This window comes from Stegostoma tigrinum, chromosome 12 (genome assembly GCF_030684315.1).
Source record: "Stegostoma tigrinum isolate sSteTig4 chromosome 12, sSteTig4.hap1, whole genome shotgun sequence".
NCBI lineage: Eukaryota > Metazoa > Chordata > Chondrichthyes > Orectolobiformes > Stegostomatidae > Stegostoma > Stegostoma tigrinum.
This window is the reverse complement of record NC_081365.1, coordinates 73,670,173-73,694,928: the sequence shown is the minus strand read 5'-3', so window position 1 is coordinate 73,694,928 and position 24,756 is coordinate 73,670,173. Positions and strand designations below refer to the sequence as shown.

At 39.3% G+C, this 24,756-nt stretch overlaps 1 protein-coding gene across 7 annotated transcripts in view; it reads left to right on the top strand.

The window, feature by feature from the left end:
• lrch1 (leucine-rich repeats and calponin homology (CH) domain containing 1) overlaps positions 1-24,756 on the top strand; it is a 162,540-nt gene that overhangs the window by 102,743 nt on the left and 35,041 nt on the right. For 6 of the 7 annotated variants that reach the window (XR_009446572.1, XR_009446574.1, XR_009446575.1 and 3 more), the window contains 8 exons: positions 4,399-4,504; positions 9,948-10,057; positions 12,232-12,299; positions 13,139-13,225; positions 16,961-17,056; positions 18,519-18,567; positions 19,715-19,756; positions 23,203-23,322. Coding sequence is in view for 3 of the 7 variants with exons in the window: in XM_048540125.2 (XP_048396082.1) it covers positions 4,399-4,504; positions 9,948-10,057; positions 12,232-12,299; positions 13,139-13,225; positions 16,961-17,056; positions 18,519-18,567; positions 19,715-19,756; positions 23,203-23,322 (678 nt within the window). In the remaining 4 variants the exon portion in view is untranslated. The remainder of the gene's footprint in view (positions 1-4,398; positions 4,505-9,947; positions 10,058-12,231; positions 12,300-13,138; positions 13,226-16,960; positions 17,057-18,518; positions 18,568-19,714; positions 19,757-23,202; positions 23,323-24,756) is intronic. The other variant, XR_009446573.1, reaches the window with a different exon arrangement.

The following is a 24,756-nucleotide window of genomic DNA, read 5'->3' as shown; positions in this document are numbered from 1 at the left end:
TTCAGCAGCTCTTCAAGGAATAAACGGAAAGCTGTGTAATTGGCCAGTCTGGCATGCTAAGCGTTGCCATAAATGGACTTGTTAATTGAATCCAAATTTGACAGTATAAACTTTAAGCTTGCTGTTGTAAAGTACATTGAAATTCTATCTGAAATCAGGAATGAAAATCCAATCATTAACAGTTTTCTAATGACTGAAAACTGTCGGTAGTTGGTCAAGTTTGATCAGGCTAAGGTACAATTATCTTGAGTGAGTGGAAATAAGCTTTTTGAAAAAGTAAAATTGCTGTTTGTAGAAAATATTGCCAACTTAGAAAACATGTATCATGTAAATTACAGGATTTTAATTTATTTTTTGTGACTTTGTAATGCACTGGCCAAGCCAAGGAATATTGGGGTTGCATGGTGCTATTTAGTTTGATTCATTTTCTACTGCTATCGTTTTGCATTTTGACCATAAATGTAGCAGCTAAGATGCACAGGAAATACCAATACAAATCTAATTGAGCATATAACTGCTCCTGGATTTTATCTATTTATTTACTTGTGGTGTTCCTTTTTTATGCACCAATTAAATAAGCCGCTCGTGGCCAGGAAGAAGAGCTCAGTTCAAATATTCCATCCTAATCTTGAGTGCTGGGGCCATGTCAAATCTTAATTCTCTGTTATTAAAATAAGAGTGAAGTTTTTGTAGCTTTGTGTTTTTGCTTTCTGGAATCTGTGATGTTGAAGAGTATGTGTAGAACTGTTGCTTTTAACTTACACTTGTTCGTGCAAAATAATACCAACCAGAAAATAGGAACAAAATAGTTTCTTTTACTGCTGATGGATTTATCATTTAACACTAATACGAGGGACAAAAATGGGTGACAAAACAAGAACTCAAAAGTTCAAGGATGCAATATTTTTTGGCAAAATGTGATGATCTCTTTCAATCTGTATACTTTCACAAAGCTGTTAGTTTGGTACTCGATTTTCCAACATTTGACAAGATACGCTTAACAAGACCATTCAGAAGAATGATATTTCTTATTTACCATATATTAAAAGGGGAAAGAATGCACCAGAGGTGGTTATCCTCCTTAACAGTTATTTAACCAGCTCCTTTACATAGAATTAAATTGTTGCAATCTTTGGATGCCTACATTTATCCATGACTCTGCAGGGAAGATAGAAATTTTGTAATGTGCAATATTTTTTGTAAGGCTGTTAATTTGGTGTATATGGCTCTGTGTTGTGCCTGTTTCTATATGGTAACACTTCTGATATGTTATTTATGCTTTTTAGCATTTAAGCTTCACTATCTCACCCTGCCATCTTTGAAGGGAAAATAAGTTCAACTGTGAATCACAGCTGTCTGTGCCTTATAATTATCATTATTGCTGTTCCCTAAATTGCTTTCAGAGCATCAAGTAGCTGCTGAAGGTAAACTGCATAAAGTTGGATACAGCAAGTATTGTAGAATAGTGACAGCATAGCAGGACCAAAGAACTGAGTTTAAATCTCAACTTACTTAACAGAGGATCTAAATTTGTAAGTATGATGTAAATTGGAATAAACAGCTAGTCTCCGTAATGGTGATTGTGAAACTACTGGATTGTTGTAAAATTTACCTGACTTAGTAATGTTCTTTGATGAAGGAAATTTGCCCTCCTTACCCACACATGATGAAGACCCACCCTGTTCAGTTGATCCTTAAAATGTCCTTCCCATTAACATCTGGGGACTTGTGCCAAAATTGGGACAGCTGTCCCACATAAGTGATAAACTATGGCCTGACAGAGTCATACTGTCAGAATCCTTGCTTGTGGCTAGCTTCCCAGAGTCTTCACTTAACAACTGTGTTCTGTCCTACTTACTGGACAAAGCAGCAATGTAATGGAACAGTGGTATATAGTTGAGAAGGATTGGTTCTGAGAGTTGTCAAAATTGACTCTCGACCTTGTAATAGTTCAAGGCATTAAGACAGACATGGGCAAGGAAACCCCCTGCTGATTATTGTCTGAGTAGAGTACTTTGTATATCCATCAACAAGAATGGCTTGCTCACACCATGACTGATTGAGCACGTAAGACTTTTAGCAGGTGCTGAAAGAGCCAACGTGAAAAACTTATCAGACCCCATCCCCCAAACAAAAAGATATTTCCTTCCTCACCGCTGTCCCTTTTCCACAGGGGCTATTCATTCCATGGCTCCCTCGTCACCTCTAAACTCCCCAATTTCTCCTCCACACTCTGTTCCTTCTCTTGCAACTGCAAGAGATGCAAGACCTGACCCACACCTCCCCTCTTACCTCTGTCCAAAGTTCCAAACAATACTTCCAGATCCAGCAGAGATTCACCTGCCCTTCATCCAACCTGATCTAGTGTATCCATTGCTCCTGATGTGGTCATCTCAATATTGGGGAGACCAAACACAGACTGGGAGACTGGTTCGTAGAGCATCTGCACTCTACATGCACCAACCAACCCGACCTTCCAGTTGCCATCCACTTTAATTCCCTCCTCCCACTCCCCTGGCAACAATGTCCATCCTTGGCCTCCTCCACTGTCAGTGTGAGGCTAAACATAACCTAGTGAAATAGCACCTGATATTGTGCCTTCGGAGCTTATAGCCCAATGGCCTCAACATTGACTTTATCAGCTTCAAAATCCACCACCCCAACCTTTTCCCATGTCCAGCCCTCCCCCTCCACCTCACCTCCCTGACTGAACCTAACCTGTTCATTTTCCTGCTCAACTGTCCGCACCACCCTTCCCACTGACCAATCACAATAACCCCCAACCTGAATCCACCTACCACCATCCCACCTACTCCTCCTTCAGCCCCACCCACTCCCTCTATTTACTTCAGGGCTCCTCTCACCTCCTCAGTCCTGCCGAAGGTTTTCAGCCTGAAACATTGACTTGCCTGCTTCTCAGATGCTGTCTGATCTGCTGTGCTTTTCCAGCTTCACATCTATTGGCTCTGGGTTCCAGCATCTGCTGTCCTTGCTGTCTCCAACATGAAGACCCTACCTGACTTTGCCTTTACCAGTGTGCCTCTTGCAGCTGGATCTATCCCTGCTATTGTTGATAGGTGTGATCGCCATATAGTTCACATGGCGATGAGGTCCCATGTTGATGTGATACTACGCACCAAGCTAATTTGGTTGAATTTGAAGCAGAGTCATTGGGTTTCCGTGAGGTACGGTGGGCCATCAAGCAGCAGCAAAATTGAACTACTCCCAATGACCTATGACCATCATGCAGGTTTCAGTTAGGTATGCAAGAGTATGACCAAAAATAATTAAAACTTAGGTGCTAACATGTAAAAGCACAAGACTACAATCAAGCACATAGGATTTAAGGAAAGCTGGATTAGCACGGCAAGAAGAGAATAGATGGATATGCAAACATACTGAAATTAACTAAACGTGCAGACTCGTGAGGGCCATAAGCACTGTCATGGACTTGTTAGGTTGAATGGCTGCTTTCACTCTTTTAAACCAAAACTAAAATGAAGTTTTTTAAAAAAAAGCCACAGGCAGGGTACTGTAACAGAAACACAATCAAACATTTAACACACTTGAAAAGATGGATGGAAACTTTGTTAAATCAAAATAACATTGTCTGGGTGATAATGCACCCAATCCCCTTTGATGCCCCAACAGTTTGTAAAGGCCTGTATTGTGCCCTTGGATACTGTATGCTCCCTCACGATGGATACCTGAGTAGGTGTAACATCAAAGTAGGGCAGGAAATCAGGCATTCTGACCCCCTCCAGGGCTGTTTCTATGCTGTAGAAGCTATATGATTCCATCCATTGTTTACTTAGCCTGAGAAACAGCTATTCATTATTGACTATTTTTTCACTTCCTAGAATTCATCTATGTATAGCTTGTATAGTATTCTTTTCCTGATCTTTGTTTCATATCTTTCTGTTGTTTGTTAAAATCTATGTACTGTTCTTTATTGTCATTGCTAATGAATTTATGTTGCTAAAAATAAATGTGTTATAATTGTCATCTGGTAGGGTGATTGTAGCATCAGCAAAATGTGTTCAAACGCAGTTTATAGTCCATTCCTTTCTTTGTAGGAGTAAAACTTGCCAAGCAAGGTGACCTGGATTGTTTAGCACTTCTTGCAGGTTTTATTTTGTGATTTTTATTTTGATTCAATCCAATCAGATCTTCACTTACACTTGAAGGTTCCAGCTGGGATGATGCAGCAGCTACTAGAATAACAAAACATTTTGGAAAAAAGATCCAATTTTTATGTTAAAGTTAATGCTCTTTGTCGGAAGTAATTATACAACTTTTAGATTGGGGCTAAAGGATGCTTTTGTGTTTGTAAAGCCTTCTGCTCTGCGATGATGTATTTACTTTTTGCTGCATTCAGTAGACGATTTTTATCTTCAGCCCTCAGATGAAGATACAGGCAGTCTGACCCTTCAAATGGCACATATCTCTGAAGAAAATCATTTGAATAAGCAGGAGGAGTATTTGAATGTTAGATCAATGAAAGGTAAGTGATTTATGATACATGCATGGCCATAAATATACAGTAAATGGTAAGATTTTGAGACTTTAGAGGACAGATTTTCAAATCTTTAATTCATGGATCACCAATTATACAAGAAGCAGTGATGGATCTGTGTATGAAGTATTGTAGAAGAGATAGTAGAATGTGGGAAAGGTTCAATGTCAAGTTCACTGGGATAATACTGGAAGGACCAATGTTGTCATGAAACAGATTGAATATTTGAATGTATTCACTGGCACAGGGAATGTTAAGGGAAGATTGAAAGTCTTTAAAGTTTTGAAGATGTTTGAGAATGTAATTGGTGTAAAATCATCCAGAGCAAAGGGACATAAATTTGGTGTTTTTGTTGCAGAAGGCCAACATTATATGGAATATATTGTCATACCAGTCGTTGAAATGTTGCTTTTAGGAGAGAATTAGATGGACACTTGAAGTAAAATATTGTGGAATATGAAAGAGGATGGGGTTTTGTTAGATAATTCTAGAGTGAAATTAGTTTTAGCATAAGCCTGATGGGTTAAAGTATCTCATAACGATGATATTTCAAAAATTTTGAGATTAATTTGATTGTACCTAAACTATTTAAAGCAGATGCCTAGTTTAGTAACATTATCTTGACAGTAACATTATTACAATTGTTTACAGACAAGCCTTCGTTCTAAAATGATATTTAATTAATCTAAGCAGCCACTCCAGGAGATGTGATTTCTGTAGAGACTGAAAATGTTTTAAGAGAAAAACACAGTCCAACCTCTGCAGCAAAGGTTCACATCTCAATGCTAGGTCAAAACATTCACTGTCCTTTCACAATCAGTCAACTCTACCCAAATTTTCCAAATTCAGTAGTGACCAGCAATACACACCCAGTAAAATTCCCAATCTGTAGTTTTATTGAATAGAAACTGAAGCCTCAACAGCGTCCTGATTTCTAGTTTTCCAGGCTCCTTCACAACAGCAGCAGCTTTCCTCTGTAGGCTCCTGTGGAATGCACCAGAACTGTTACTCAACGCTTCAATGGGTTTCTCGTCAACTTTCTGTCTCCACAACAACCTGAGATCACGTAGGCACTACTTTAGAACCTAAGTGTTTACCAGAAAGCCGCCACTCCCTCTTTCAGAGATATATGTTTTGGTTTAAATTTTAATACCAATGTTTGATCCTAAGTTTACCTTGCTGATGGTTGGGAAGTATGTAAATATGAATGGTGATTAGGGACACGTTAAAATAAAATATCCATGTTGGGATTTTCCTCAACTCCCTTTGTCAGCTCCTAGATTGCAAGTAACAAATTGACATGATAGTGTGCAGGAGGCTCTGATTCCAGAGAGGAGGAAAGGGATACAGAGTAAAGGCAGAGGTAGTGGCAAAGGCTATGTTTTTTCCCGACCAAATTATTTTCGAACTTGCTTTTGGACATAAATAAAAACTGAATCTATGCATTTGATTTGATTTAATTTATTATTGTCTCATGCATCTAAGTATCATGGGAGGTTTTGTGTGCAGTACAGGCAGATCATAAAATAGAAAGATCATAGAGTGGTAGAACAGAGTGGGGAATGCAAAGTTACCATTGCAAAGAAGATGCACAAGAAACAAGATCAACATGCCAATTGCAGTAATGAAACCATTGTGTTTCTTGCAAGAACCTGGCAGTGTTTATGCTAGCTTTTCTGATGCCACAGATTAGTTGTGTTTAGTATAATTGGTTAGTTGGATTTCAACTTGAGATCTCTCGGTTTCTAATGTAGCACCAAGGATGGACTATTACTATCGATGAGGCTGGAGTGGGATGAGGGTTGACCTTAGTTTCTTGCCCCTTCTCACTAATGATCATTGGTACCATGACAATGAGAAGTAAATTTTGTGGTATATGAAACTGGTCAGAAGATTTGGATGTGATATAAAGGGTGCGATTTAACTGCATGCATCTGTGGGACCTCTTAATTTATGAAATTAAGCACTAATAGCCAGGTTCATCCAAATTTAAATGGAACTAATAGGAGTCCATCACTTCAACTTGAAGAATGTGCTTCCCTCATTTCACCTGGATTACATCATGACCATATGACAAAGTAACAGAAGCAGACCTTGAAACCTGAATTGAATCATTTATTGTCACGTGTAGTCAATGTAAAAATACAGTGAAAAGTGTGCACCTTTGCTGTACATGAATAACGCCATTCACATTAACTTAGAATAAGATAAAAGAAAAGAGATATCTTAAGAGAGTCCAACTTCCCTTTTCACTGCCACAGGCCCGCTCCGAGCTTTGCAACCCTCTCCATGCCTCTGCTAGAGTCCTGCTCTGGGCTGCCTCACCGGCCCATTCTTGATCTGCCACTGTCACTCCGGCCATCGCTCGATTTGCAGTCGTGTGGTTTCCGGTTGCGACCCAACTCCTTAAGAAGGTAGTTGAAAGGGGTGGGGATGGCTAGAATTACTACAGTGGGAAAGAGAAGAAGGGACACAAAAACGGAACCCACTCTGCCTGGCTGATCTGTTTGTTTTTCAAGTTTTACATTCCCAGCAATCTCTGATAGATTCTTGTTTCTCTAGGAAATTAAGGCTACCTTACTCTGCCTTAAAAACATTGAAATCATTACTTTCGCCACCTTTGGCAGAGCATTCCAAAGTCTCTGAATTCTTTGAGGGAAAATAATTCTCCTTGTGCTTATCTATCGGGGAAACCCCAAGTTTTAGTACATTACCCCCCATTTCTGGACTCACCCACAAGAGGAAATAACCTTTTTATGTTCACCTTGTCAAGAATCTTATTTGCTTCAGTCAAATCACTCTGCTTCTAAACTCCAGTGGAAACAAGCTCAGTCTGTCCAACATAGGCTTATTAAACAACTCACTCATTTCAGGAATCAATCCGGTAAACTTCCTCTGAACCATGTAGCATATTCATCATCAATGCCCTGTATAACTGATGCATAGTATCGTTAATCCTATGTTGCAATAAAGGATATTGCCCCATTAACCTTTTTATTAGTGCTGTACCTGCATAATAAATATTTTGTAACTATTCCCTGAAATACTTAAATCTTTCTGTGTGGACTTGTTTTGTCATTCTCTGTTACGGTAATCCACAGCTTGTTTTACTCTCCCTGAGAAGATGAGCAACTTCACATTTTTCCATATTATAATCCATCTGTCAGATATTTGCCCACTCACGTTATCTATGATTTTCTGCAGACTCACGTCTTTTTATAACATAATCTCTTATCTGTCTTTATGTTGTCTGCAGAATTGCCTACTGTGCCCCACTCCCCTCGTCCGAGTTATTTGTTGTAAATTGTAACAAAAAATTGACGCATGAGCACAGATCCCAATGCGATTCTACTCATCACACTGTCATTTAGACAAAACAACCTAATTATCGACATAAAACAGAGATTATATATTTTCTAACCATTGTAATATGTTACCTCCCTTCCCCCACACATGTGTTTTCCTAAACTTTTCCCACTGTGACCCCATTTCAAGGCTAAATGTGGTGACCCCCAATGAGAGAGATGGCAATGGCTGAGAGAGCTGGAGCAAGCAGTTATATCTCAGGCAGAGCTCCGTGGTCTTTGCTGCCTCAGAGCTTGTGAACCCAAACTTTCTACTCACAATGTCACTTGTGCTCCTGAGCCCACTTTGGGAGGCCCTGCCCGAAACCATGAGCTTCTTTTCCAGCAGGAGCCTTTGAAGTGGCATCTTATCACAAGCCTTCTGGAAATCTAATTACAGCCTATAAAAGGCTTTCTTTTATCCACACACATAGCACACTGCTTCAAAGAAATTAATCTATTTGAGGCACTTGTACTGTAGACATCATTACTATAATACATGGACTCTGTGGCTCTGATCCATAGTTTATGCCCAAATTCACAGTGGACTCTCTTGGATTGTGCAGAATTAAATTTTTTCATTTGTTCATGATTTCTTTTAAAAAATTCTTTCATAAGATGTGCAGTTAATGGTCAGAAAGGTAAATGAAATTCTGTTGCTTATTGCAAAGTGATTGGAATAGAAAAGTAGCAAAGGTTTCCTGCACTTGCACAGGGTGTTGATCTCAAATGTACAGTTTGGGTTTTCTTCTTTAAGAAAGGGCGTTATTATACATTAGAAGTAGTGCAGAGTAGGTTCATTTAGCCGATTCCTGGGATCAGGATTGTTATCTAATGAGGAAAGGTTGGGCCTGTGTCCATCAAAGTTCAAAGAGTGAGAGGTGATCTTATTAAAACACCCTGAATCCTGACAGGACTTGTCAAATGGGTAGTGCAAGGATGTTTCCCCTTGTGGGAAAGCCTAGGACTAGAGCATCCAATTTAAAGATAAGAGATCACCTATTATGGAGGGAGATGAGTTTTTTTTCACCTGAGGGTATCACTAATCTGTAGATTTCTCTACCTGAGAGTGTGGTGGTTGTAGGTTTGCTGAATATTTTTAAGGCAGTTGATTAACAAATGGTGTTGGAGGGAAAAATGAAAGGAGTGTTCAGGTTGAAAACAAATCCGTCATGACCTTATTGAATGGTAGCAATGAAATGAGGGGTGGATGGTTCATTGATATGTGGGTTTCACTAGCAAGGCCTGTAGTGTTGCCCTTCAGATGGTGATGATGAGCCGTCAGCTTGAACTGCTGCAGGTACACACTATTACTAGAAAGAGAGTTCCAGGACTTTGATACCACAGCAGTGAATGAAGTTGAGCTGTTAATAGCAGGGTTGACTACATCCGTAACCAAGATGTCACATACTGCCTTTAAGGTGGGCCATAATTATGGAACCATCTGAACGAGGCATGTTTTCATAACGGTGGCAGTGGTACATTTGAAACAAGAGACACTGTTGTGCAAATGGGAATTTGAAGGTGCAATTCTTAAAACCGATAGAAGAATTATGGCAATGTCAAGTGTCTACTCTTCCCCATTCCAGCCGCAAAATAGATTCCAGTATAATTATGATGCATTAAATTAATTGCACATAGCTTGCACTTAATGTACGCTTCATACTTTCTTGTTTCACTTAAAATGTCAAAATTTCTGACTTTATGATGTGCAGCACCTTAGGAATTCTGCTGGTTGCATGAATTCTGACCATTTTATCAGTGTTGAAACAATTAAAGGGACATTTATTCAGCATCAAGTATTGTATTTTGGTGCAAAGCATACTTAGTTTATCCAAATCACCTCTTCAGTAACTGGCCAACATGCCATTTGCCTTCTTCACCACAAACTGAACCTGTATGCTTGCTTCTAGCAACTGGTACAAGGACACTCAGGACTTCCACTGATTTATTATGTATCAGTTGTTGAAGTGAATCCTAAATTGATAGCTCATTTGGGAAGCAATACTTTTCTTTCAAATGCTTTATTTCATGAAGTAGGGTAGCTTTATTTTTATATTTGTATTTGTTTCATTCTTTTTCCTCAGTGGAACCAGATCAGGAGTCGAAGGAGCTGCTGCAAAATAATTTAGAAGTGAAAGACAGGTTGTCTGACAGGGATGATGGCTTGAGTTCTGAGTTTAGGACTTACATAAAGGCAAGTGATAAATGCAAAATGTTTCCTGAAGGTACATGATGTGAGTGCCCTTGAATTATATAGTATTTGCTAATGCCCAACTATATTCATTAGATGGTAGCTCTGTATCTACACACTGTTCTCTTGCTCAGTCAAGGAGGCACATGCTACATCAATATGCACCTTTTGGGAGAATCTGAGATCTCCAGCCATATTCTAGTTTTGATTGCCTCCCAGTAACCATCTGAGAATTTATCGTCTTGAAATTTAAACTCTTGACCTCCAAATTCTTTTTATGTTCAAGTCCTATTGAATAACACAGTTGGATCATTTTGAGGCATGTTTGAGACAAAAGAATATCTAAAATTCAGTCTTCACATGTTCACTGACTTACAGTTAGAGATTAAAGTGCAGATACTTGCATGGATATCTGGTCAGCTCTGCATTCTGAAGAAAAATTGTATGTTTTTGCATATATGTCCATTATGAACCGCTACAGTGCAAGTAAAAGTGAAGGAAGAAGCTATTTGAAATTAGCACTGTATTCATGTATCACTATACAATGTATTGCTGCATTGTTTTCATGCAAACAAATGTTATTATCAGGCTAGTGAGAAAAATGTGCACTTTCACACTTTGATGAAGAGTGAACAAACAGCAGCAGAGTAAGACCTGAAAGAACAAATGAAAAAATTAGAATCTCCGTCACAAATGATACTGTTGTAACTTAGAAGTATGGAAAATGGAAGCAAGAGTAGGCCATTCGGCCCTTCAAGTTTGTTCTATTATTCTGTGCCCTGTTACAGATTTCTCCCCACAACCTTTGGTCGCTTTAGCCCTAAGGATTGTATCTAATTCCTTAAAACTATTTGATGTTTTAGCCTCAACCGCTTCGTGTGGTAGAGAATTCCATGGGTTTGTCATCCTCTAGGTGAAGAAATTTCTCCTTACCTCCAGTCTGAAATGGCCTACTCTATATCCTTAGAATGTGTCTCCTGGCTCTGGACTCCCTGGTCAACGAGAACATCCTTCCTGCATATACCCTGTCTGGTCCTGTTAGGGCAGCATGGTGGCTCAGTGGATTAGCACTGCTGCTTCACAGTGCCAAGGACCCAGCACCTTCACCACCCACTGAACCTGTATGCTAATATTCGGCAACTGATGTACAAGGACACCTTGCATTTCCCATTGATATTTTTAAACTGGCAGCTATTGAAGCTAATACTAACTTGATGGCTCATTCTGGAAACAATGCTTTGCCTGTCACAGAGCTTCCAATCGTCAAGTCCATACACAGCTGTCCACCTCGAGTGCGGAATTAATGCGCATCCTTTACATTATAGTCTTTGTTCTGTAACAGTTTTGGATTTCAAGGGAAACTTCAGGCAAGACGTCCACAAATCAGCTTAATAGGAATCCACTCCATAATGGCTGAACCGCAAGGTTGACCACTTCTTATTCTCAGAAGTCCGTATTTTACTTAAAGGTGTCATTTTTAAAATTATTGACTTTTTATGAATTGAATAGTAGCTTTTAAATATCAACTGAGATGTCAAGTTTCCCTCTGCAAAATGCCAAATTGTAGACTGATCATTTAGCATGTTGGTGCTTTCTGTATTTTGTACATCTCTGCAGGATGGTCCAGAAGTGTCTCTGCCTCCCACATCATGTAGTGGTTGTGACATTAACTCATTCTTTTGTCTCCTTGTATTCTCCTCCACTGGTGTCTCTCTACACCTATCCACGTTGGTTTTGAAGAAGACAAAGTGGTATCTCCCAGTTGTATCCCACAAACACTCTCAACAGCAACCTAGGTCATTATATGAATGTCACAGCCAGTGGAAACAGTTCCCTAATGATATTTACTAAAATTGGCTCCGCACATTTAAAGAGCACTGTTATAACATAATGAGAGAAGCAGTCGCTCTTTTATATTTTATGTGAATTATTTTAATTATACTAATTTGTTCTACAGAGATCTCTTCCAAAAATTGCTGTTTGTAATTACGTGGAGGGGGTCTCCCACTGATTAGATGCTTTGTTTCATCTGTATTCATAAGCGATAGCCAAAATTAAAGGGTTTTATGTGCAATTCAGCTTGATGCATGTAACTGTATTAAATGATCAGTGATTATAGCTGTGCCTTTTGGAATGCAGAAGATTTTGTTTTGGTGATACTTGTTACTTTTACACAGGAAAGGGTGATGGAACCTGAAGAACCACTGCGAATTGAGGAAGATGCAACTTGGACGTTAGAGCATATGTTAGTAATTTTTATATTCAGCAACAACTCACTGGTCAGTGCATGCGATTCCTGTGTCAGGTTTTCCAGAATTGCACTTAATTTTGGGTCATTTTTCCTGATTCTAGGAATTGGACATGTATCCAATTGACCGGCTCTCCCGGATCCCATGTGATTTAACTTTACTAAGAAGCCTACTATGCAAAACCGTTTCGAGACCTTTCTGCTGCTGTGCCTTCTCTATCTTCTTGGTCAGCTTTTCAAAAAAACTCAATCAAATGAGGGCCTCAGAAGGGTTTAGCAAGAATTTTTTTTGAAATTATGCCTGATTTTTTGAGACTCTCCAAAGCTCATATCCCACCAATCAAAAATGATCACTTTACAGACTACGTTTAGCTTCTAATGCGACTTATTAATGCTGCTTGCCTTAATTTTCATAACCAGTTTCTTCGCCAACTAGATAAATACCCACCATATTCGCTTTCTACAAATAATTAATTTGTTAATATATGGCTTCATATGCATGTTGTTACTCGTGTAATTTGTGCAAGTTGTCTATTGTTCTTCTATGTGTATATTTTGTATGTATTTGAAGCTAATCACTGAAGACACTGGTGGAAATGAGTGTGATTAATTCATTCTGCGAAGTAATACAATGTAGGCTGCTACTTACTGCAAAAGGTAGAACCTGGACTATAATTTTGCATTAATCCTTGGTGTGGCTCAGAGGGTGAATCTGTAAATTCTTTTCAATGGAATTAAGAAATGACATGACCCCTTTGTGAAGAAATGCAGGCTTCAGTTATTGTTTATTGGCATTAAATGTCTTTCTCCATTTTTATATTGCAATTTTGTTGCAGACAAAACACCAATCAGCATCTGGGCACAGAATCAGAAGCGGCAGAAAACACTAGTTGGCCAGAAAGCACACTCCAGGAGCAGCAGAGGTATTGCTTTGCATATCTCTTACAGTTTTATCTCCATTTGCTTTGTGCTTCTTGATATTCCTTCCAATTTCTGCTTTTCCACGTTAGTCTGTTCCTTCCACCTAAGTGACTTATTCAAAGAATATCTCCTGCCTCCACTAATTTCGTAACTCATCTTTTATGATCCTGCCGTGTTAAATGCAATCTCTTTGTCTTCTGCTTATCAAGTTTACCCCTAAACTCGTGCAGTTATCTCTAAAGCCAATTCTGTTTTACTACTCCTGCTTCACCCATAGCTTCAGTTATAAAATTTTTATGTTAATTTGAAAACACTGCATTTACAATTCCTATCATTAATTTCTAGTGTTGCTTTATTTTTATTTCCTCAGTCTCTCATTCCCATTCCCTGTTCTCACTGAATGCTGCTTGCCTTTGTATCTGTAATCTTATCCACCTGAGAGACTATTATCACCTTTCTGTAAATCTGACTCCCAGGAGATTAATCATTACCCTTCTATATCTATAATCTTAACCTACAGTCAACTATTTAATGCTCAACTAAGATTTAATCTTAATTCGTGGTAGACAAACTGTTACTTTCAAAGTTATCGTAGCCACAAAATGTTCTCACGTTTTATGCTCAAATTTCTTACCTCCAACCTTCCATTTTCTCCTCGCTCTCTGTGTCTTATGTGTCTACGGTTCTCTGAACTTTATTGTTTTGTTTTTCTGTAGGATTCTTGAGTTTCCAGTATTGAATAATACAATTTGGCAGTTATTTTCTGTGCTTGTTTTCCCCAGTTTACTGTGTTCAATGTATCTCTGATTTACTGGTTCTCTCACATAGAGTCATAGGGTCATTACCATTATACAGCACGGAAACAGACCCTTCAGTCCAAACAGCCTGTACCGAACATAATCCCAAACTGAACTAGCCCTGCCTGCCTGCTCCTGGCCCATATCCCTTCAAACATTTACTATTCATGTACTTTTCCAAATGACTTTTAAATATTGTAACTGTACCCACATCCACCACGTCCTCTGGAAGTTCATCACACGTGAACCACACTTTGTGTAAAACGTTTGCCCCTCCATGTCTTTTATAATTTCTCTCCTCTCACCTTAAAAATGTGCCCCCTTGTCTTGAAATCCCCCATCCTAGGGAAAAGACACCTACCATTATTTTATAATTTTGTAATCCCCTCGTTATTATATTATCTTCTTCCAGATCACCTCTCAACCTTCTGTGGCCCTGTAAAGAATGTTCTGGCTTATCCAGCCTTTATTACTCAAAGTTTCCATACCTGGCAACATTCTGGTAAATCTCTTCTGAAGCTCCTCCAGCATTTGCAATATCAACCAGCTATCAGGTTTATAGCCTGTATTGCTACTAAACCTTAATATTCTACCTTTTAACCTTTTTAATTATCAGACTTGCTCACCAGCAGTCTCAGTTCCTCCAGTTATTATAATAGTGTATGCAAAAGAGCATACAAATCCACTGCAGTCCATTTCTTTCCACAAGTGATGCTTGATCTTCACTCTAATTACAAACTACTTCTGGCCCTAAATTACGTTTGATTTAACTAAGCAAATATTTTCAAACAATTTACATCACAAAAATACTTACTGTATCCTTTTGGCAGCTTAAAGTATCCTTTTTAAATCCTGGGAACTGTTGAAGCAGCTTTCCTTATCCTCTAAATAGCCTTACAAGAAATTAAAGCTTAATAATGAACAAAAACAAAGTTGCTGGAAAAGCTCAGCAGGTCTGGCAGCATCTGTGAAGGAGAAAACAGGTTTCAAGTCCGGTGACCCTTCCTTGGAACTGATGGTGGCTGGGAAAACATCAGTTTATATGCAGAAATTAGGGAGGTGGATGGGGTAGGGAGTAAACAATAGGATAGAGGCCGGGATCAGGCTGGGACGGTGAATAATTTTAGTCACTAACAGTCCCCATTAATAACTATTCACCCTCCCAATCTGATCGTTAGCAAATCCTTTGTCTGACCAACTGTCTTTCTCTCTCTGGCCTCCATCCTATCGTTTACTCCCTGCCCCACCCACCTCCCTATTTTCTGCATATAAACTGACACTTTCCCAACCACCGATCAGTTCTGAGGAAGGGTCCATAAGACATATGGTGGAAGGAAGGCCATTCGGCCCATCTAGTCCACTCCGCCATTTAAATCATGGCTGATGGGCATTTCAACACCACTTCCCTGCACTCTCCCCGTAGTCCTCGATTCCTTTTGAGATCAAGAATTTGTCGATCTCTGCCTTGGAGGTATCCAACGTCCCGTCCTCCACTGCAGTCTGTGGCAATGAATTCCACAAGCCCACCACTCTCTGGCTGAAGAAATGTCGTCTCATTTCAGTTTTAAATTTACCCCCTCTAATTCTAAGGCTGTGCCCACGGGTCCTAGTCTCCCCGCCTAACGGAAACAACTTCCCAGTGTCCACCCCTTCTAAACCATACATCATCTTGTAAGTTTCTATTAGATCTCCCCTCAACCTTCTGAACTCTAATGAATACAATCCCAGGATCCTTAGCCGTTCATCATATGTTAAACCTACCATTCCAGGGATCATCCGTGTGAATCTCTGCTGGACACGCACCAGACCCGAAATGTTAACTCTGTTTTCTCTTTCACAGATGCTGTCAGACCTGCTGAGCTTTTCCAGCAACTTTGTTTTTGTTCCTGATTCACAGCGTCCTCAGTTCTTTTGGTTTTTATAAATAATATTGCGTTCAATTTTTCCTTTATTTTAAATTTAAAATTTAACAGTTTTTAAGTACTCATTCTTGTTTTTTTTAAGGAAGCGTTTGTATGTACTTGCAAGGTTATCTTTTGGTTAGTGCCAAAACAAGAAGAGCTATCTCACAGGCCAATCATGCAACAGCCTGACACAGTCATGATCAAGGAATCGCTCTTCATGGACAATGTGCCAGACACCACCATCACATTCCTCCGTTGTCATAAAAAAAAATTGAGTGCCACAGTTCCAGAAGATAGCTTCGTGCTACTTTCTCAAAGACAATTAGAAACATAGAGTCATAGAATCCCTACAATGTGGAAGCAGGCCATTTGGCCCACTGAGTCCACATCACCCCTCCAAAGAGCATCCCACCCAGATCCACCTCCCCATCCACTATGGACACCATGGGTAATTTTGCATGGCCAGTCCTCTTAACCTGCACATCTGTGCAGGAAACTGGATCACCTGGATGAAATGCCCATAGACACAGGAAGGGTGTGCAGACTACACACAGGCTGTCTCACGAGGCTGGAATTGAACCCGTGTCCCTGGTACTGTGAGGTAGCGGTGCTAATCACTGAGCCACTAAATGCTATCCCAGGCACCAACACCCACATTCCTTGAATCTATTTTAAAAAAAGCTTGGATGTTCATTGAAGGCTTACATTCTCCTCATATTCAATTGGTACTATACTTTCCTTTGCAGTTTTGAGTTGTGAATTTGTCAGAAATTATAACGTTTCATCCAATACTGTGGAATATCTATAAGTAAGTGTGAATAAGATACATGAAAAATTTAGCTAAATGAGTTGCTTCACACTCTGAGGAGCACCTGCATTTGTGTTGTTGAAGAGGCTTGATATGATTTTGTCAAATTATTGAATATCTAAAAATAAATTGATTGAAAAAAATCTGAGCTGCTACCAAAAATTGTTGTCATGAACTAAAGCAATTTCTTGTTTAGTTAAAATGTTCCTCAATTTCTTTGCCACACAGGTTCAATCTGAACTCTGTGGATAGTAGTGAAGTGCATCTGTATCCTTTACATACGGAAACAATAGTCCTTCCAGAACTTAAAACATCTGCAGTAAAGTAAGTTGTTATTTTCCATTTTTTATTTTATTTGGTATATGTCCGTCCCCTACCTCACCTGGAGTTGCTTGCTTTTCCTCCGCAGTGAAAATTTTGCACATATCTTACTATGTTACTATCCTTTATGCCCAAGTGATTTTATGGAGTCTATTCTTCCATGACACTGCAGTTGGACCTGATCTTATCCTCAGCTGGTATGCATATGCAAACATTTACTGGATAATCGGTGTCGAATATTTGGAAACACTAATAGCAATTTTCCTTTCCTAACCCAGGAACATTGAGGCCATTTGTGACTAGTGCTACCACCAGTGGCTGAAATCAGCACAGGGTAGCAATGGAACCATGTCTGTGTGGATCAGACATTTATTGCCAAAAAAGTGTAATAATAAAACAAAGAGATGCATTGCAAAGCAAATGAAATCATGTTGAATGCTTGAAATTATGGGAAGGTAAGAAAATAAACTCACCAACTGAAAAGAACAGCCCAAATCTTTTGCGTGCTGAATAATTGCAGACCTGTGTCTCGCAGGTATGATGCTTTGTTTATCACGATACAGCAACTCCCCAGCATGCCCAGAGAGAAGCTGATAAGCAGACAAAAAACCTAGGCCTTTTGCAAAACCAAACTTGAAAGTTCTTTAGAGATAATGGGAACTGCAGATGCTGGAGAATCCGAGATAACAAAGTGTGGAGCTGGATGAACACAGCAGGCCAAGCAGCATCTTAGGAGCACAAAATTCTGACTTCTTTAGCAGTTTGAAACTAGTCCAGGAAATCTTGTTACCTGTAATTAACATTACAATATTCCAACAGGATTTGTATGCATGTTGAGCTCTGCTCCAACCCAAAACCGTGTTTTTGGGAATGATTTAGTAAAACACATTTGCACATTCCAGAATGCTTTTGTTTTCAGTTCAGTCACGTATGTGGATTTAATATTTCAGTTTGTTCCACAGCATCATAAAATTTTAGCACTAATTTTTCATTCACATGCTGTTGTGTTTGTGCAATGTCCAATGTCCAGATTTACAATTTTAAATATCTACTTTCAACTGTTGAATTATTCCTTTGAGTTCCCCCAGTTTTTATTCTGGAAGTGAGCATTTAGCTATTGAGATTTAGCTGAGTGTGATTGTGTGTGCAGTAGTGATGTCTCAGCATATCACTTTGGATGCAGCCTGTTGAACATGAGCAGGGTGTCAAAATAGTTAAGACAAAGGGCTTGTTTTAAATTTTATTTGCCAGAATTCATTTTAAACTTAGACTAGATGAAATATAAGTGATCATGCACTGTCTGTTTTCTTTCGTCATTATTAACTCTGGAGTTTAATGCTTTTCACTGTTGTCGGATTCTTACAAGATAGTATCTCTTACTTTGCTTCTCTGTATTGTCTGTTTGTAGTAATTTGCAAGCCATAACTAATGTTATAACTGAATATGATGCTTTTATTTGTTCCAGTGGGCAGACACCAAAAATCCATTCCTCATCAAAGTTCTCCAGTTACCAGGTGAGGAAAAATAATAGATGATATCTGTTGACACATCAGAGGAGTTCATTAGTTTTTAAGATTCAGAACGAATAAGGAAAAAAATCTGAAATAATTTAACAGTACATGTGGTAATCAAAACTTCCGTAATGTTCTACTAGCTTGTCCAGGTTTCCCAGTCAGAAGCTTAGCTGTAATTGTCAGGAAGGTGCCAGGTCAGGGCTGAGTTCATGAATCTCAGTATAGGTGGCTATGGAAGCTGTGACTGTTGGTGTTACTGGATGGAAAACACCTGCTGTGCCTCAAATAAAGATTGCTGGAGAAACTCAGCAGCTCTGGTAACATCAGTGAAGACAAAACAGAGTTAACATTTTGAGTCCAGCGAACCTCCTTCAGAACCAACTCTGACTTGTGTTCTGGCGGAGAGGACAGAATCTGTGTGATGCTCTGTACGGTAGGATAGTTCATTGGCAGTTGCTGTCAAAATGGTTGGTAATCTGAAAGGTGTTAGACTAAAAAGGTTAAGAGGAAAGTTGACTTAGAATAGGCTTGTATTCCCTTATACAAAACATTAAGGGATTTCAACATGACTAAAGGATTTGTTAAGAAGAAAAGAGGGCATACACTTATAATAGGAATTACGTTGTTCAAGGTGATATCATCAAGCTTTTTGTCACATGCATTACAGGGGATTCCTCCAACTCGCTTGCCTTGGGACTTCAGTTTAAATTTCAACTGGATATGTTTTTGTTTGTTAAGACTATAAAAGGTCACGAAATGAAAGCACATCAAGGGATCAGTCATGATGATAGAAGAGGCTGAGGAGGTCGAGTGGTGTAGTTTTTTAAAATGTTTCTGTGGAACTGTAGTTGACAAGGAACAAATGTCTCCAGAAAATGATAAAATTAGCAAGGGATGGCAGTGATAAAGGGTGTACATAGCAGTTGGTCATTAAAATGATGTCAACTTCAGTGGATTTTCTGGGTTTCCTGCTGACATGGTAAATAATGTTCAAACAGTTCATTGTATTTACGTTCAAAGTGCATATTGCAAAATTGAAGTACAATTATTATCACTGCAGTAATCAGATTTATCTTCATTGTAATTAAGTGCACTGTATTGTGGGTTTTACTTTGCTAAAGCGGCTTTCTTTTGTTCTTGTTTTTAGGCTCTTGCTCCATTTTGTGTAGATGAGGATTCTTCATCTGAGGTCATTCATTCTATTCCGTAACAATTCCTAACCTCATTAACTTTGATTCATCTGTTTCTGTACATTACTAACACTTGTTGCATGGAAATACTAGCATTGTACAAAAGTCGACGCAAAATGCTACAGTGCAAACCTTTCTTTCTAAAACATCACTTGTGAGCTTCAGAAGACCAAAGGTTAAAAATTGCCGATAGTGATAAATTATCATTTAATATGTCTGTCATTTATTAACACTGCATATTTAATTTGATTAACAGGATGAGGGAATTTTTGTTTTTATATTTGTTCATGGGTTGTGAGTGGCGCTGGCTGGACAGCGTGAATTGCCCATCCCTAATTGTCCAGAGTGCAGTTAAGAGTCAGTCACATTGCTGTGGGCCTGATATCAGACCAGGTAAGGACAGCAGACTTCAGGTTAACCGGATGGGCTTTCATGACAATCAATAGTGGTTATATGGGGCTAGGTTGATTTCATTTTTTATTCCTGAATACAGATTTCCCTTTGTTATGGTGGAATTCGAACCCTGTCCCTGGAAGAATAACGGCCAGTGACATTAGCACGATCCGACCACTTTCCCTCCGTTTGATGCAAGTGTGTTAGGTAGCTGCACAATTATGTAGTTAAAAGGAACTAACTTACTATGGTGGAAGGCTGTTTGCGTTACAGTAACACCTGAATGCAAATTTTATGACAAAGAATTAACAGAGATTACTTTGCATAAACAGTATGTGGAATTTTCTGCCACAAGCTCTTGCTAAAGTAGAGTATATAAATTGTTTTAAAAGGAAATTAATTGCATGATAATGGGAGTATTAAACACGAGGGAGTGAACAGCAGGGTGGGATGCGTTCACATATTGGTAAAGGTGCTAGCATACACATGATGAATGTGGCAAAATGAGACTCAATAATGAACTAATTTGCCAGTATAATTTGTTCTCAGTTGAAAATGCTTATGTGGTGTGATTTGTGGTAGGTGAACTGCACGCCATAGCTGGTCATACTGTATGATGTGAAATTGTGGAACGCATCAGCTGTTGGACCACAAGTTACCTCAGGATAAAGAATATTACTGCTCTCAACCCTTAATATTTTTAAAGTCATGTGTCTGTGTACACATCCTAGCAACATTCAGCCTGCAGTGGAGCAGATTTAACTACATTGCGATGAGATGACCTGTGCAATTTCTGTTATTAATATTTATTTTGTTTATTAATTCTTTCATTCACGGGATGTGGGTGACGCAGGCTGGGCCAGCATTTATTATCCATCCCTAATTGCCCAAAGACAACCACCTTGCTGTGAGTCTGGAGTCACATGTAGATCAGACCAGGTGAGGATGGTGGTTCCCTTCCCTAAAAGACATGACTGAACCAGATGGGTTTTTCCAAAAATCGATAATGGTTTCATAGTCATCAATAGTCTTTTAATTCCAGATTTTTATTGAATTTAAATTTTGCCATCATTCATACCACCCAGTGCCGGACAATGGCTATCTCCAACTAGAGAGAGTGGAGCTGTCTCTTGTTGATAGTCTCCATGATGATGTTCTCTCTGAATCCTGCACTTTCAACATCCTGGGAATTACCATTGACCAGAAACTGAACTCGACCAGCCATTTTGATAGTAACTGCCAGATGAACACAAGATAAGTTTGGAAGAATGTGGAGTGATCTTATCCCAGGGTGGAAATGCCAAATATTAGGGGGCATTGGTTTAAGGTGAGAGGGGTGACGTTTAGAGGAGATGTGTGAGTCAAGTTTTTTGCACAGTGGATAGTAGGTGCCTGAAGCACATTGCCAGAGGAGGTTGCAAAAGCAGATGCAATAGCAATATTTAAGAACCAATTAGCCACATGAACAGGCAGGGCTTGGAGGAAATGGACCAAATGGGCTTAGTTTAGGATGGCATCATGGTTACATTGCCATGGTGGGCCAATGGGGTTGTTCTGATGCTGAACTATTCTATGTTACTTGCCATGGGAGGATTCGACTCCAGAGCAATATCTCGTCTCTAGATTAACAGTCCAACGATAATACCACAAGGCCACACCTATGTGTGGTAGAATTTATAATTTATATATATGGTTTAAAAATAAAGATAGAATGTATAACATTAAAGTTGTAATCACATTGCATGATCACATCCTCAGCCAGTAATTCCTCTCACCTACAATTTCCCACTTAGCTGAAGGTTGCACTTTTTCTTGACTGTCTGAGAAGTTGTATTGTAAAATATTACATACTGAATTTCTCCAGATTTATGCAACAGGTAACAGATGGTATCATTAAATTCTTCAGATGATTAGATAATCAGTTCACCATGATCCTAAGGACAATTTAGTTGCTTCTATGCAGGGATAAGATTTTCTCAGCATAACTATACAGGTATTGATGTGTAAGTTATTTAAATTGAAATTTATTTGTGAATTTTTATGTTCATTGGTGGTAGGCAGTTATAAAAGACTTCTATTGAATGTTGACATTCACTGAATTGACATTTGTCAGTTGCATATAGGTGATATCTCTTCAGCTATTTCTCAAAACAGCAATTAGCTTTCCTTAGGCAATGCAGTCCTCAAGTGAGATTTTTTAAAATTCCTTCATGGGATGTGGGTTTCCTTCGCTAGCCAGCATTTATTGCCCTGCAGAAGGTGATAGTGAGTTTCCACCTTGAACTGCTGCAGTCTATTTGGTGTAGTTACATGCGCAATGTTCTTGAGGAGGGTGTTCCAGGATTTTGACCCAGTGACACTGAAGGAACAACGGTAAAAGTCTAAGTCAGGATGGTGAGTGGCTTGGAGAGGAACTTGCAGATGGTAGTGTTCCTGTGTATCTGCTACACTTGTTCTTCTGGATGGAAGTGGTTGTGGGTTTGGGTTAAGGGAAGGTGCTATCAAAGGAATCTTGCTGAATTTCTGCAGTACATATTGTACATGGTGTACGTTGCTGCCACTGACTGTTAGTGATGGAGCAAGCAAATGTAATCGAATGTGGTGCCAGTTAAGTGGCTGCTTTGTTCTGGATGGTGTTGAACTCCTTCAGTTCCGTTGGAACCACACTCATCTAGGCAAGTGAGAAATAGTCCATCAAGCTCTTGATTTGGCCTTATAGGTGGTGGGCAGGCCTTGGGGATTCAGGAGGTGAGTTATTCACTGCTCCATCTTGCTGCGTTTGGACATGGACTGCTTCAGTATCTGAGAAGTTGCAGATGGTACCACCTAATCACAGTTTAGTTTACTGGCCAGATTGTGGTTGAGGAATCACAGACTGGCTGGAAAACGCTCAAGGTCAGTGTAGCCAACTGGGAGAGGGGGCTTACATCCCATTTTTGTGAGGAATTCTGGAGCTTCAAAGGTCCTCAATTCCATTTGATTCTTTGAAATTGAACCATGTATTTGTTACATTGAAACCTATTTTAATGGTGACTGCTGTCTCTAATTGTAGACTGAAAGTTCTGCATTGGAGCTAGAGTTTCAGAGGAAGCGAGAAGTTATGCTGGAGAGAGCAAGACATGAAGCTCAGGTGGCATCATCGCAGCGATTGGAATGGCATAAGTCGAAGCAGGTGCTAAAGTCACTTGACGTTGGTATATGATTGAAATATAAGATTTTGAGAAAAGGCCGTTCAACCTATCAGGCCTGATTGATCTAATGTCAATGTATGATTAATCCCAGGCTAACCTATCAACTTCCTGTGCTGATGCTCTGTTTCCCATTATTCCTTTCCAAAATAATGAAGCTGTGCCCGTAGTGTCCACCTTGAACATAAATCAAATTTGGCTTCTTAGTTACCGCTACACCAGCCACCTTTGCTAGGTTAGCTGATCCACATGAAGACTATTCTGTCTTTGTTTGAGACATTTCATTCATAAGGCTTATGTTTATTGTCCAGATTGAATAACTTGCCTGCTGCGGTTGTATCTAACATGTACTATTTTAGTGATTGGTATCATATCACCACCTTCCCATCAGAGAAAAATTTAGCCAATTAAGCCTTTTTCTTTTAAGTTGCAAGCTAAAGGCTTATCATATCATCTCACAAAGCATTGTTTTTTATGAACTAAGGTGATCAAAAATGCGTGATAAATTTGAGGCTCGGTGTCACAGCTGAGCTGTAAAATATTCATAAAACCTTTCTTTCAATCCATTGCAATCCCAGAATCCACTTAACATGATAAAAGATGAGTTAACAGCCCACCTGCAGAGTTGGTCTCAAAAGTCTTTGTAAGTGATCATATTCTCAGTTGTTAACATTAGGGTGACAAGGTGGCTCAGTGATTAGCACTGCTGCCTCACAGCAGTGTACAGTTCCAGCCTCAGGCAACTGGCTGTGTGGAGTTTGCACTTTCTCCCTGTGTCGGCAGTGCGGGTTTCTTGTAGGTGCTCCAGTTTCCTCGCACGATGTAAAAATGTGCAGGTTAGGAGGATTGGCCATGAGAAAGTGCCCATAGTGTCCAGGGATGCGTAGGCTAGGTGGATTAGCCATGGGAAATGCAGGGTTACAGGGAAAAGATAAGGGGTGTGGGTCTGGAAGGGATGCTGTTCAGAGGGTTGGTGTGGACTTGATGCGTCAAATGGCCTGCTTCCACACTGTAGGAATTCTGTGATTGTATTCAATGATTCTATGCTTGGTAAACTACTCTGCACAACCAGTGGTTTCTCCCAAATGTTTCTCCTTTCTTCTCACCTCTTAAAGGTAAACACCCTGTTGTTCACTTGTCTTTACTTAATCTGATATATAAAATCTTATTTTTATATAACTGTATTTAGGTTGCTCTGTTTTATCTCAGCCTACCTGCAGATTAGTCTAAGAATCTTTGTAAGTGATCATATTCTTAACACGATTAGTATTGGGCAGCTGTGAGGTAGGGAACAATTAAATGGTTTGAAAAAACCCACTTTCTTGACTGTTTCTATGCAAAAGCCTTAGAACTTGAGCCACAAATTGCTTGACTAGAGAACTAAAACCCAGTCTGTTTAAAAGAACTACTTATGGGTT